At 54.6% G+C, this 14,732-nt stretch overlaps 1 protein-coding gene across 6 annotated transcripts; it reads right to left on the bottom strand.

Annotated features, from left to right (window-relative positions):
* Window positions 1-823: 823 nt before the first annotated feature.
* On the bottom strand, window positions 824-14,396 carry POFUT2 (protein O-fucosyltransferase 2). Of its 6 annotated transcripts, none has more exons than XR_010023900.1 (10): window positions 14,265-14,396; window positions 12,779-13,029; window positions 10,557-10,701; window positions 9,707-9,817; window positions 5,607-5,673; window positions 5,232-5,357; window positions 4,081-4,261; window positions 3,750-3,873; window positions 1,203-2,123; window positions 824-1,110 (listed from the first exon to the last, which is right to left on the bottom strand). XR_010023900.1 is itself a non-coding variant. In XM_063100742.1 (10 exons), the coding sequence occupies exons 1-9, from the start codon at window positions 14,393-14,395 to the stop codon at window positions 1,970-1,972; spliced, it is 1,290 nt and encodes a 429-aa protein (XP_062956812.1). In that variant the 5' UTR covers window position 14,396; the 3' UTR covers window positions 1,301-1,376; window positions 1,938-1,969. The 6 variants fall into 6 exon arrangements, 3 of the variants coding, with proteins under 3 accessions (XP_062956794.1, XP_062956819.1, XP_062956812.1); XM_063100742.1 differs by lacking the exon at window positions 824-1,110 and having other exon boundaries at window positions 1,301-1,376; window positions 1,938-2,123; XR_010023901.1 differs by lacking the exon at window positions 824-1,110 and having other exon boundaries at window positions 1,306-1,376; window positions 1,777-2,123.
* Between the last annotated feature and the right edge of the window lie 336 nt (window positions 14,397-14,732).

The following is a 14,732-nucleotide window of genomic DNA, read 5'->3' as shown; positions in this document are numbered from 1 at the left end:
GAAACAAAATCCAGCAGACTCCATCGTCCTCCAGCATCTGAGACAGCCCTCAGTGGTCGACTCTGGCCCCCCCTTTCCAACATCCCAGGCCTCATGGTCCCTCCAAGGACACTGCTGGCACCCTGTTCATTTTGACTACCGCCTCCCCTGGACCTGGGCCAGAGCCTTGCTGGCCTGGCTTCCAGGCTGTTCTTCACGCAGCCACAGCACACCCTGCCATGCTCAGACCCCACAAGGTATAGCTCCCCATCCCCCGTCCTCCTAAGGCATCCCCCCAGCCCGGCCCGGCTGTGTCACTTCAGCTTCCCCGCCATGGGCCCACGCACATGCCCCCACGGCCTCAGCACTCACTGTTGCCACCCCAGCTGCCACACCTGCAGACCCAAGAGGCTTACTCACGCTGATGCGCCCCCCACGACCCCTCCACATCCCCCGTCCCCAAGTCCAGGTCCCCAGCATTCACCACCGGCCAGCACGCAGCGCTCTTCTGCTAGCTGGTCTCCTACATCCATGCATGAAGGACCCACTGCTGTCTCCTCAGTGCCTGAAAGATGGGCAATTCCCAAATTCTCTGCACACATGAAATTCCTTCCCCAAAACAGCCCTCCCAGCAGACGGTCTGATGAACATGAGCCCCAGGCTGCTGTGGATGGTGACAGGCCCTGCTGGTCCCACACAGATGCTGACTCTGCTGCCCCTGCAGCCTGCCCCATCCCAGTTTGGGCCACAGCCCGCCTTCCAGGAGACCCGACGGGTTTTACATAGTTCTCAGACAAGAAAATTCAAGGGTATGAAAAAGGCGCCATTTCTATGATTCCAGCTTCCTAGAAAATTTACTTTATTTACAGCATTTGAAAGTACGAATAGAAAAAGAATAAATATGCCATCATTCTACCCGGCCTGGGGGCCCATTGCATGTTCAGGGTCAGTGAGAAGCTCAGGAAGAAGACACAGGGTATGACCAGGCAGTGTCCCCAACCAGCCAGGCACTGTCCTCCTCGCCAGCATCCTCTGCTTGTCATGCTGTGTTCATGTCACCATGCCGCCAGCAGACATAGGAAGTGGCTGCTCAGGGTGGGGCTGCACCAGCCTGGCTGACGGCCGCTTGACCTGTGGTGGGGAGTGAGGTGACACTGCACCCTCCGCAGATTACGCATCCAGTGTCCCCTCTCCACAGCCCCTCATGGTGGACGCGTGAATACCTAGAAAAGGGTCTTGCTAAAATGGGTATGAAGAGCTACCAATGAAGCGGAGTGTCTCAGACGAGGCTGGGAAGCTAGTGTGACCATCACTTCTATACTCTCTAGGCAGCAAGCGATGGATCCACCCACGGCCACAGCCAGGCCCAGATGTGAGGACAGTGGAGCTGGGGCATCCTGTGGACAATCCAGGGGAGTTCCCATGTGAACAGGGAACAGATGCCGAGACGCACCATGGAGCTCTCAGCACTATGACGCAGGGAGAGGAGGGTCTCAATGGGCACCACCACCCACTGAGGCTCTGTGCAGTGGAGGCACCTTCTCCATTCCCCGTGAGGACACAGGTCGCACATGGCAACAGGCTAGGGGGAGGGCTGGGTGGGACCTGGAGGCCCTCTGATCTCCCCTCTAGATGTCTGAAATGATGGAATGTGTGGAACAGCGCCAGCTCCAAGCAAAGCGTCAGCGCCGCCCCCCCGAGAGGGCAGCTCGCCCACCAGCACGTCCTCAACATGCTCAAAATGCGCAGCAAACAGAAGGCGGCGAGAAGGGGCTGCAGGGTGGCGTCTGGTGACACCTGCACTCTCGGGTCGTCCTGCGGGCCTCGCTGTAGCCGAGTCACGGCTTCATGGATCCCTACTGGAAATGCCACAGCCCCCAGGGGCTGCAGCACCCACGAACACGCCGAAGCGAGCGGAGGGACAGTCCTGCCCACCAGAGCAACCCCACAGCATCCACCTCACGTCCAGCGGGCCCTGAGTGGCGCTGCCTCAGTAGGCGATCTTCCAGTGGGTGGGCTGCTCGCAGGCCTTCTCCTGGTCACCACAGAACCTATTGTACGTCGTCGTTGGGTCCAACCCCAGAATTTCTCTTTCCTCATGAATACGAAAAGAAAATGTCGAGACTGAGGTGCCGATAAAAAACCTGCAGTGACACATGGTCCCAGAGTTACACAGACCCACAGGTCACTCACCTGCACAATTAGTCCCACCCCATCCCTGCGAGGCTGTGCCCCTGTTGCGCCACCCTGCGGGGCTCTGTGGCATTTCAGCAGCACCCCCCCACCACGGGCTCATGCGGAACGTCCCTCCTGTCTATGGTCAAATGCCAGACACCAGGCACCATGGTGTGGGTGGAACACCGCCTAGAGAGCCACATCATAAACAAGGCTTCATATCCATCGTGAGGCTCTTCTGGCTGCGGCAGTACGGTCCTTGTCCTGATGGACGACAGTGACGTGGAGGCCAAGGGCTCCATTCACATGGGGATCTACCCCCACCCCCGCCCCTCCTGGCTTCCTGTTCCTCTGAATCCTAAGCGGTTGGCTCGGGCTCTCCAATGACACAGATGACCAATCAAACCCAAGAGCTGTTTCTGGAGCAAGCATAGGCCTGTCTGCATCTGAATGGGTGATTCCGGCTGGGGAGACCCTTGTCACCAACCGTGGAGGGAGTCACCAGGGTAGGCTGTAAGCCTGGAGGCAGAGGGCAGCTGCCATCAGCAGGGCCCAACACCTTCCACACAGGGCTTGCAGCCAGGTTCCCTAAAATATCATCCATGCACAGTGCTGCTTTTTTTTTTTTTAAAGATGACTGGTAAGGGGATCTTAAAACCCTTGACTTGGTGTTGTCAGCACCACACTCTCCCAAGTGAGCCATGGGCCGGCCCTTGCACAGTGCTTCTGAAGACCAGCAACAGAGGCTACAGAGCTAAGTTCAGACCTCCCCAGAGCAGAATTTCTGGGGCCAAGGAGACCTGCAGCTCTCAATTAAAACCCTGTAGACTACACCTGAGCAGCAGGGATGAACCTGGAACTTGGCCCCCACTCTGGAAGATGGCGTCACCCAAGCCTCTGCGGGACTTTTAAGCAGAGTGCTCAGCACATGACAGAAAATCAGCAGACATGTGAGGAGGCACAGGTCAGAAGCCAAGCACACTTCAGGCAGGGCGAGTGTACATGGGCCTGTTGGACAGCAAAGGCACCCGCCGTGCAGGGCCGGACAACTCTGAAACCAGGAGGAGTGTCACTCCTCCTCCTTCATTCTCCATCTTACTCAAGTATTGAGTAACTCCCAACCTTGGTCCCCTGTGGCTGACATGCAGAGGGGTCTTTAGAGGAACAGGGACCCAGGCCTGCCCCCTACGTGCATCGCCTGACAGTGAAGACAGAAAGGGCCTCCTGCTTCCAGACTGCAGGGCCCCGAGCCCGCCCCAGCCACACACATTACTGAGGACGCAGACCACAGCCTGTGTGTCACCAGCTCTCAGGACAGGGCAGGCAGGAGCAGGAATGGGGCAGGAGGGGAAGAATGGGGCAGAGGAGAGGCCTGCGGGGGAGCAATGGCGACACCATGGAGGACGTCTGCATGTGAGGACAGAAGGTGAACGAGCAGTGACATCAGCCCAAGAAGCACTGGCTGATGGTACGAGACACTGGAATAAAGCGATGGAACAGATGTGCGGGAAGTGACCGCCGTGCACACCCAGACACCACCTGCCTTGGTCACTAGGACTTGAGACCTAGGAACCTTCTGAAACACAACCAGGCACCTGGCATGCGAGCAGATCCACTGATCAATGATGGCCACGCCTCCGTCTTTGTAGAGTTCCAGCTCTTCCCAAGTGGGTTCGAACCTCACCATTTCGGGTAACAGTTTTTTCAGCTCTTCATATTCTGCAAAGTAGAAGGAGGGGCCATGGACCCTCGGGGCGAGCACATCTGCTGCTGGGTCCGTGGGGATTGGCAAGAGGGTGAGGACCTACAGCTCAGCCCCACCCTCCCAGGAACCACAGCGAGGGTGGTGACTGCATGCTGGGTCTGCCCAGACACTAGCCAGGGGTCAAAATGAGAGAAGAGAACGTCACTGGCCAACGCTCATACCCTCTCTGATGGCGTCCGTGGCCACAAACACCTTGTCCAGCTGGTGCATCTCCATGAGACTGCGGATCTTCCTCACGGCCCCTTCTAGACTGGGCACATCCTCCCTGTGCCCCCAGATAAAATCTTTTCTTCTCAGGTGGACTCCGAGGTATGGGCCCCCCAGTGAGGAGCCCAGCTGGACCTGGCAGAGAGCAACCAGACATGCTGAGCTGCAAGGGCTCTTGGGAGCTGGGGCTGGGACACAGGACGCGAGAGATGAGCGATTCCTTGCAGTATCCCCCATGGGGTCGCCTCCGGGTCTGTCTGCAGATTCTCAGGTGGAATCTCGGGGGAAGTGGATGTCTTTTTAAGAAGACCATAAAGCGATTACTTACCACTGACCCTTCTGTCAGTGTGAAATAAAAATAGTAAATAAAACACTGGGAAAAAAACAAATATGAAAAAAAAAAAAGAAAAACCTTCTATTTAATTTAACTTTTTTCCAGTAAAGACTGTCCAAGTGACTTAATAATTGCTTCTGGGATGATGCCATGCCAGGTGGCAACAGCCCAATGTCCCATCAAAGAGCAAACAGGCAACGTGGTTTTCCTCTCTACAAAATATCTGCTGTTAAAAACAACACTAAAAAGAGATACTGAGAATGCTTAAAAATAACATCGATTTGAAAAGCAACATATTTGTTGAAATTATGTTACAGAAAAACCCAAACTTTCAGAAAATATTTTTTAAAATATACATACAAAATAAAAAAGATGACATTAGACCAAAATGGTGCTTTCGCGTGGCTTGGGGGTGAATTCTGCCTATTTTCTCTTTATTGCTCATGCAGTGTAAGAGCAGCACTGCCAGGGCCACTGACTGCCAGCCTGCACTTTACTCTAAGAACAATATTCTGGGCTGCTGTACCTGCAATGATTTCCCCATTTTACTAAAGAGCAACTTCCCTAAGTTTGCACCAAGACAAGGGCATTGAAGTCCCTCCCGGTGCACAGGTAACTACGGTAACCCACACCCTGGAGAAAAGCCGAAGCATTGGCACGAGAGACAAACACGCTAACCCCGTCCTGACTTTTTTAATTTAAGGGATGAGTTTCTGGGCATCTAAAGAGATAATTCGCCTTCTCTCTGACTGACAAAGGTGGAGCCCCTACCTTCATCTTGGTCCAGTCCTCCTCAAAGGGGATCCTGTCTGTGGCATCGGTGGAGTTGAGGTGCCTGCCTCGGAAGGCGTCTCCCACGGCCCGCAGGTGCCGGGCGAACACCATGCTCCGCCGTGTCTGGGCAAACAGCTGAGCTCAGCACCCGCCAGGCTCAGGGACGGGTGGGCGGCATCCCCCTGAGCCAACCCATGCAGGAGCCGCGTGTGGCACAGTAGTCCCCCAACCCACCCCCCTGCAGGGTCTTCTTCATCTCTCACTGCCCACCCGCCACCTCCTGCCAGCTGCAAGCAGCCTCAGACATGTCTCCCACTGAAGTCGCCGGAGAGTCAGAACTGCCAACCCCGGAGACTCTCCGCAAAGACTCACGTCCCAGTACTCTTTTCCTCCATAGTGGTCGTGGAGCAGGTTCTCGGCTCTGTCTAACATCACGGACCTATTTTTAAACAACAGAAAAATAGACTTTAACGATGACAAGAGTTAGATACAATTAATTCACATTCTCTAAGAGCACAAAGTGGGAGAACCCGGGCCAGGGAAATGCTCAGGGACAAGTCTGCAGGGACCCATTCAGGTGCATCTGGGTAGCTGTGGCTGAGACTCCCATCTCGTCCATATGTGATGCTGACTCCTACAAAGCCTGGTTCCTGCTCTAGCCATAGGAACCAGGTGTTACCAACTCACTTGTGACTAGCCATGCAAAAACAAAGAAAAAAAGAAAAGAAAACAGGCAAAAATAAAATTAGCAAGAAGAACCCAGCAGTACAGTAAAAGAGTAGCGCACACAACAAAAGTTCACAGCAGGAATGCAAAGATGGCTCAACATTAGAAAATCGATTACTAAACACGTTAACAGATAAAAGGGCAAAGTCAAGGAATGATGGATACCACAAGGCTTAAGAATCAGTATTTGCTCCTATTACCAAAAAAACCCCTTAATACGACAGGGACTAGGTATGCCCTGTCATGTTTATGCAGCTGAAGCCAAAAGCCAGCGCCTGCTCCATGGGGAGCCCTTGACTGACTCAGTGCTGAGCCAGGGTGCCCAATGTGAGGGCAACACACACCTTCTGCATCACGTCCGGACATGCCACCTGCTCAGGGCTGGGCAGCCTGAGAAAGGCGCCTCATGGCAACATGTTGGGACACCTAGGCCATCCAGCAGCCTTCACTCCCAACATGAGATAAATTCAGGGGTTCAAAGAGTTAACTGTGAAAACTGTAACTATAAAGTAGAAAGAACATGAAAGAATTTTTAAGAATACTGGATCATAAAGGTTGAGGGGAAAAAAAACAGAATCCTTTAAGAAACAGACTGATAAACTTGTTTATATAAAAAATTTTAATTTCTGCAGAGAAAAAAAATTACTAAAAGATTTAAATTGGTACTTTAACATTTCAAAGGGCTTTTTAATGTGGTATTATAATCCAAAATCAAAGAAATAGAAAGTGACAGACCAGGGATTCTACTTTTCACTTATCAGATTCACAGACTGAAGCTCTGTGCACTGGTGGCGTGTGGGGACCAGCTCTGTGCGGCCACTGGAGCAACATGGCAGTGAGCACCTTCCCAGCCACTTCTGCTCTGGACGTCACCCTACATTTTTCCTCCCCCATTGTCTGTGCAAAGACTTCCCTACAAAAATGTCACCTGTTTTAACAGCAAAAACCTGGAACCAACCATGGGGCCACCAACCCGGGCTGGCTCAGTAAGTCCTTTCACATCCCGGCAGAGACGCCTGGGAAAGAACGAGGTGACGCCATGCGTCCTTAACAACAGAGGCATGTGGGTAATGGGGAAAAGACACCAAAGAACCCACGTGGAGAACACGTGCACTGTGATTCCATCTGTGTTTAAACAGGGGTGAACACGCACATGATATGAACACACACACTGATATGAGGAGACTGTTCTGGAAGGAGACAGGAGTGGCCGTCTCCAACACTGCTGCAGAAATTGTTTCTTAAGATTTTATTATAAAAGGCAATAATGCACGTAGAGACGTGCGTTCCACTGGGTGTGCAGTTTAAGGTGAACGCTGCGGCCCCAGCTGAAGAAGCAAAGTGCTTTTCACACCTGCCCTGGACGCCGATGCCTCTGCCCCCATGTGTGCGCCTGTCTTTGAACTCTGACAAGTGGAACCTGACTATGGTTATTTCTTGCATTTTTTAAACTCAACACTGTATCCCTGATTTCTCTGTTGAATACAGCGGTAGCTTGCTCTTTTTCTTAGCCAAGTAACGTTTTAGTTTTAACGTTTCTATCTGATCTGCTGTTGAAGGACACGTGGTTTTCTGGTCTGGGGCTGCCCACATAGGGCACAGGAGGAGGATGAATTTGGTGGTCACGGGTCTGCGACCCTTGACCTCAAGGCCAAACTCTGCTCCTGGCAGTTTCCTGACCTCTCCTGCAGGAGCAGCCTGGGCATCCCTGTTGTCCCCTCCTTCCAGGGTGGGGTGGCTGTGTTCCTGGTCGCTAACGCGGCACATCTCCTGTGTCTGGCGCAGCTGCACTTCCTCTCCTAATGGCCGGCCTGCCTGTCGCTCATTTCACCAAAGGCCGCCTGCCCTTTACTGGCTGACTTTTAGGAAATTTGTCCATATCCTGGACAGAGTCCTTCACTGATCAATAGGATTGTCTTCCCTCTCTGTGCTGGTCTTTTTACTGTTTTCATGGACAGAAATTCTTTATTGTAATTGAAGTTATCAATTTTTTCTTTCTTGGTTATGCGTTTCACATCTTGTTTAAGAAACCCTTCCCTACCCCAAGGTCATGAGGCCGTTCTCTTCTAGAAGCCTCATGGGTCCCTTTCACAGGTGGTCTTTAATCCACTGGGAGGGAGTTTACTGTGTGCTGGGGGGTGGGGAGCTTCGCCCTGCAGTCGTCAGCCTCTGATTTCATGGCACCTTTCCCTGCTGTTCCTCAGCACAGGCATTTCTCCTAAATCAAGGGACTGTCTGGCCGCAGGTCTCCCCAGGCTCAGCTCCGTTCTGAACCATAAACGTGAGTCAGAAAAAACTGATCAGCAAGACTGTGTCCCACGTGTCCAAACCCAAGCAGATCTGCTTTTGAAATCCAGATATTTAATAAAAAGACCCAGTTTTAGAACAATATTAAAGCTGGATCTAAACAACCAAAATAATCCAATCCAGTTTCCCCAACAGCCTTGTAATTCTCCTTTTCCGTTAAGTGACCTCAGCTCCAGGGCAGCAAGGTCACAGGTCCGTGTTGCAGCCACCTCCGCCCTCTCCACAAAGGGCTCAATGCACCAAAAGGGGACCATGAAGGGGTCTGCCCAGCTCTCCCAGGTGGGGCAGTGCCAGGCAGGGCAGGATCTACAAACAGAACTGCAGCCACCACATGGCCTCCGTGGGCACACAGGGCAGGAGAGGCCACCACATGGCTCTGCAGGCACACAGGACAGGAGAGGCGACCTCAGGGCACACAGCTGCGTCCGGGGGCACCAAGCCCTGGTGTGCCCAGGACTGCACATGACACTCAAGCCTCTGAGAGACTTGGAAGGGGACTGAAAGGAGGAGACAGAAAAGGCTTGCAACATCAAGGTCCCCACATCCCCATGGCCACATGAAGCCTACAGCAAATTCTAAGATGATGGCTATTAAACTCTTCCTTCCAGACTTTATTACGCCAATCCTGCACCGACCTGTCCACAATCCCCCCCGTGTCCCTGGTGCCCTCCTGGGCTGGCAGCTCACTGGGGCTGGCTGCCACCCAGTGGCGAGTGGGAGCAGTTGCCCTCACCCAGCTGAGGCCACACGGTCTCCAGGAAGGACACACTTCACAACTCCCCAGCCTACAAGGTGAGAAAACAAATACAACAGGGAGAAGGTATTTTTAAGAGCTCCCCAGGGGCTACAAATACAGCCCAGAGCTGCTGCTCCAACCTCCACCACCTCTCCCAGCACAGCCCTCCCCATGCCGCCAAAGACCGTCATCTCCAGCTCTGCACTGTCCCTGCCCCAGTGACACCTACACACCACTAGCCCAGCAGAGCCCTGGCTCCTACTTCACCTCAGAGAGGAACGCTGCAGTGACACCAGCTGGGACTCCAGTCCCCACCTCCCATGAGGACCCACCCTGACTCAGTGATGAAGCGACTGTGCTGTGAGTTCAACCCACGACTTCCCTGAGAAGCTCCCGCGTGGGGACGGAAGTCATGCTCTCACATGCAGAGCATTCCTGACCGAGAAGCTCCCTTTGCTGAGACAGAGGCTGTGCTCGTGTATGCAGAGTGTCCCTGACCAAGAAGCTCCCGCATGGGGACGGAGGCTTTGTTCGCACATGCGGGGTGTCCCTGACTGAGAAGCTCCCTGTGCTGGGATGGAGGCTGCACTCGCAGAGTGTCCCTGACCGAGAAGTTCCTGCATGGGGACGGAGGCCGCACTTGCACATGCACGGCGTCCCTGACCAAGAGGCTGGTCACAAGTGCAATGTGCCAGGCACTTACCGGGCTGAAGTGTTTTTCAGAAGCACAGGTGCTACGATAGAAGCTGATCCTTGGACGGACAGACAGGAAACATTTAAACCTCTGGTTTCTTCATAACCCCAAAACCATCCTCTGGAAAATAAACAGCACACTTCTATGAGTTTATATGGGTAACAAATAGAATCCAGATGCATGCACACACGTGGCTGAATATGGACAAAACTCAGCTGTCTGTTTAGGGCTAACACTGATCATGATTACAGACGGTGATGTTCTTGTGAAACCTTTAGAAGGAAACTGTATGTTTCACTTTAACGTGATGAGACCACCGAGCTTGCCTCACGGTCCTGGACAGCAGCACGGCCAGGAGAGCAGGACAGCCAGGAAGCAGCAGGACCAGAACGGCCCTCGCGACCCCGTGCCGTGACGGTAGCCATGCTCTTCCCCAGAACTTGTGCACACTCACGCTTTGTAACCAGGTTACTTCAGTGCTTTAAGCACAGATGCTGTGCAGTGACAGCTTTTCCAGGGGGCAGTCTACTCCAATGGCAGTTTACATCTGAGGCTGACAAGAACCTACTGCCACGCCAGGTTCCAGTGCATTAAAAAGGTGGGGAAAAATGAGCAGATCTTAGGTGTTCTTAAAGCCGCCTGAGTCCCCTCCTGTGTAGCGGGGGTGAGAGAGCTCCTCCCCAGGCTGTGGGCTTCTGCAGGAAGGAGTGCTGCATGTCAAGGACCAAGGGCAGTCGTGGCAGCACAGCACGGGTGCCACTGCAAGGGTCGGGCAGCATGTCAGGACGCTGGCAGGACACCTCAGCTGTGGGCTGGCCCGTGAGCGTGGCCGTGAGCGAGCCGCCTGCCTCGGCCTCACCTGTAGTACTCATGCTTGTCCTGCGAGTACAGGAGCTGGTCGAGGCACGGACGCTCGTCCACCTTCTCCTCCCAGGTGCCTTCTTTCCAGCCTTCTGCGTAGCTCTGCAGGACGTAGACCTGGTCGATAAAGGGGCCACCAGACTCTGAAACAGGCCAAGAGAAACTCGACAGTGACACCAGAACCAAAAGTGGATTTACGAGCATATATCAGACAGCCCTGAGTACAGACAGCTTTTATTAACTCATTTAATGCCACCTTATCCCCAAAAAGGACTGGAGGGAGCTTACAAAAGCAGACACAGGACAGAATAGTTGCCACTGCGGCTCGGGCCCAGCAGGGGTGCAAGGGCAGGGGGTGGAGCTTGTTGGGCCTCCCCTCCCCGGCCCCTTCTGTCCCCTGCTGTGCCCCTGCCTCACTGCGATGGCCCAGTCCTCCCAGTCCTCACGCGCTCCCATTCTCCTCGCTGTGTCCCTCTAGCACGGGGTGTTGCTCCTCTGGCCCCGGCATGCTGGCCCCTGCCTGGACCACTCCTCTCTGGGACCCACTCTCTGGCCCCCTCTGTGAGCCCCCCACCCCCAACACTCACCCCCCCCCCCACTTGATTCTGACTTTTCTCCCGTGGCCCCTCACAACCTCCACCTGCCTCCTTTGCTGGTTTTGCTCATTGTCTGCCTCCCCACTGAACCAGGAGCTCCAGGAGAGGAGGGTCTGCATCCGTCCTACCCACTGCTCCTGGCCACACCCAACCTATCAAGGTTTGTTCAGAGACCAATTGAACAAACCCAGGAGTGAACGTGCAGTGTCCTTCCACACCCACTGACGACAGGGCTCACCACTGCTAACCCTGAGTGGCTGACAGCCTGAGGCCAGAGCCAACAGGTGGGAGGGGATGGTTCGCGCCAGGTACCATGCTGGCCATGTCACGAGCTGCATCCCGTGGAGCCTCTGGGCAGCCCCGCCTGAGGACAGACACCCCACTTCTCCTCCACTTTTTGGGTGAGAAAACAGCTCAGCAAAGTCCCAGGATAGTCACCGTCAGGTACGAATCGAGCCAGGGTGTCTGCCTCAGGAGCTCAGGACACAGGCTGCTCCCTTCCCTGCTGCTGCCCCTGTCCTGTGCCAGCTCGAGGCACTGGAGCTCTGGCAGCCACAGGGACAGCAGCCCACGTCCCCACTCACTAGGCACACTGGGGAGTGGCAAAGGACACCCAGACCTGTCCCTGTTTCCCATCAGGAAAACCCCTCGGCCCTGGTCCTGAAGGGAGGTGAAGACAGCTTCTCCGGGTTCCACTGACCATCTGCTGACCTAACTTCAACTTTCATTTTCCAGGACTCACGAGTAAACTCAAGAGTCAAGTCAGGGAAGGATGCATTCCAAGAATGCTTTGCACAGGTTTCAGATTCCACATCTTCAGCAGGAATGAAAGTATCAGAAGATGTGCCTGCACTGTTCCATGCCCCAGCGTTCACAAGACTGACTGCGACACAGAAAACATTTCAAGGTGACAAAACCTAAGGTGCAGAAAGAGCCAGCGCTCGGAGCCACACTCCTGTGCAGGGAGCCAAAGTCTCTAGGCCCCACAGGTTATAGAGTAAGAACTCAAGAAATGCTACAAAGCACCAGCCTGATTTGAAACTAACTCATTCTTTGAGGCCTCTCAAATGCAGCCTAAAAGTACCACCTACTTTTAAATTCATGTCTTCCAAACACAAAGCAACAGTAAGCTAAATACCTTCATTCTAAGAAAAGCTTTCACTCCATTCTTGATGAACTAGAACAGCAAAATGAAGCAGTATAAAGTTATACAAGACACATCTACATGGAGGTCTTCACCAGCAGTGTACGAGACCCCACAAAGTCGACACCACATGCCACACATTCTCCTCCAGGGGAAATGGCCTTCCAGCACGGTGGTGCTGAGCCTGGTTAGGACAACACCCAGGCCAGCCGCCTCTGATTGTAGCTCTAACTGCACTTCGCCTACTTACCTGGCTGCCACGATTTCAAAGGAGAGGGGACACAAAGCTCCTACACTTCAAATCTACTTCCCTAGAAAATTTACGGAAAGGTCACTGGTAGTGTGGAAAGGGGAACTGGGCTCCTATGCAAAGCGAGCGCTACCTGGGGTGAACGCTAGATGCGCCGCAAGCCCAGCCTGATGCCTAGCCCAGCGACGACTGCCGGCCCCAGTTAAACACAGCCTGAAGTGCTGCCTCACCTGCAATGAACTGCTCATACTCAATGACTGGGATGTTTTTATTGAGACTCGGAAGATCAAAAAACTCAGACCAGGGAATCCGGACCTGATGGATGTCAGGACTCTGCCAGTGATAGAGGCGGCCCCACGGGGGCAGAACAAGCACCCACTCCTCCGTCTTCAGCAGAGTCTTCAGGAGAGAGGCAACACGGATATAGACGTCCCTGCGAAGGTTGAAGCCTTCCGGGGGATTGACATCATACAGAAGGTACCTGAGCAGGGGGAGCAGGACACAATGCTTGAGTGCTGAGGTGTCTGCTCAGACCCTGCCGGCTCACAGTCCTCAGCACTGCTTGCCTCCAGGTGCTTTCTAAAGTGAAGGCAGATGCCCACCCATTTCTATATGACCAATTACTTACAGAGCCCATGGGAGGAGCAGCAGACATATTGGCATCTGTCTAGCAATTAGCAATCATTCAAAACTAAGACTAGAAAAACAGCAGCAACTAGACCCTGAGAATCTGTGCTCCAACAGCTTTGAAATTGCTTGGTCTGAAGACTGCTTTACACTACACAATCACTAAGGCCTCCACAGGGCTGTTGTTTATGTGAGTTAAATTCACTGATAGCTCCTATATTAGAAGTTAAAGCTAGAAGTATTTATTAATTCACTTAAAAATAATAATAAACCCACTACATGTTAACAAAAATAACATTTTTAAGTGAAAAGTAAGTACAGTTTCCAAACAAAAATAATTAACAAGTGACAATGTTCATTTTTGCAAATCCCCTTTGGGTCTGGCGATAACTGGATGCTCCGTGTCTCTGCAATAAGTCTTGCAGTATCATAGGACAGGTGGCCTCTGAAAACCTCCATCTGCACTACTAGCCAGAGAAGTGGAAAGGTGTTACCGCCAACGGTTCTGAAACCTGGTGAAACCCGCGCTACTGAGGCAAGAGCCCCCTGTGTAAAACTCCCGGGCAGGGGCTTCTGCGAAAACCCTGTTCCTGCTGTTTTCGCCCCTTCCCTGTACAAGCTTTCCCACAGACTTCTACCACTGCAGGTGAAACCCTGCGCAACCTCCGACCCGCAAGGCTGCGCACACTGGCGCAAGAGTCCGCCCCCATCCCCACATTCCCGCTGCAGCGCGCGGGGGGCTCTGTGACAAGCTCTTAGGTGCTCGGCGGCAGCCAGGCATGTCGTATCCCTGAGACTCGTCTGCGGAACCGCCGACATCTGGACGGAGACCGATCCCAGCAGATGCGCGGAACCGTCCGCCGAACCCGACCACGGGCTCCAAGTACCCAGCCCTGGGTCCACGACAGCGAGCAGGCGGGGGGCTCCCCCGCTCCACCGACCCCCGATCCCCGCCGACCCCGACCGCCCCCGACCCCCGACCCCACCGGCTCCGGCCGCCCCCACCGGCTCCGGCCGCCCCCGAGTGCGGCCCCGCCCTCTGTCACCGGCACCAGGGCCCGGCTGTGGGCAACGTGCACGCGCGCGTACCGCCTGCGGGACGCCGCCCCCGTCAGGATGTCGGCCGCCGACTGGCCAGGCCAGAACTCCTCGCCCGAGGCCGAGGCCGGCGGCCAGGTCGCTGTCCCGAGCAGCAGAAACACGACGCCAAGCGCCGCCATGCCCCCGGCGGCCACGCACTTCCGGCGGCCACACCCCGCCCCGGAAGCGTGCGATTTCCGAGTAGCGCGTCGCCGGTAGCCACGGCAACGCCCCGAGCCCCGCCCCGTGCCTGCGTCATGCGCCCTCCCCGGCCGGGCGGGGCGTGCGTGTGCGCGTGCGCGGAGCTCCTTCCTTCGCCCAGGGCGGGGGCGGGGGTCGCGCTCACCCTGATTGGTGGCGGGCGGCGGTGACCTCCTGTGCAGGACCTCCCGGCAGATAGCCCCGAGTCTGGGGGACTTGCGGCGTCGCGGTGGGGGTTGGGGCTGGTCCGAGGAGCGGGTTCCGGGCGTGGGGGCG

The sequence above is a fragment of the Cynocephalus volans genome, chromosome 1, assembly GCF_027409185.1.
Source record: "Cynocephalus volans isolate mCynVol1 chromosome 1, mCynVol1.pri, whole genome shotgun sequence".
Classification (NCBI taxonomy): Eukaryota; Metazoa; Chordata; class Mammalia; order Dermoptera; family Cynocephalidae; genus Cynocephalus; species Cynocephalus volans.
This window is presented reverse-complemented; position numbering and strand designations above follow the sequence as displayed.

Excerpts from the sequence above, each read along its gene's own strand:
- POFUT2 (XM_063100724.1), bottom strand. The coding sequence starts at position 14,395 with ATGGCGGCGCTTGGCGTCGTGTTTCTGCTGCTCGGGACAGCGACCTGG. Across the intron at positions 3,874-4,080 it reads CACGGACGCCATCAGAGAGG|AATATGAAGAGCTGAAAAAA; the intron begins GTATGAGCGTTG and ends TCTACTTTGCAG. Across the intron at positions 2,124-3,749 it reads TGGATCTGCTCGCATGCCAG|GTTTTTTATCGGCACCTCAG; the intron begins GTGCCTGGTTGT and ends GTGTCACTGCAG.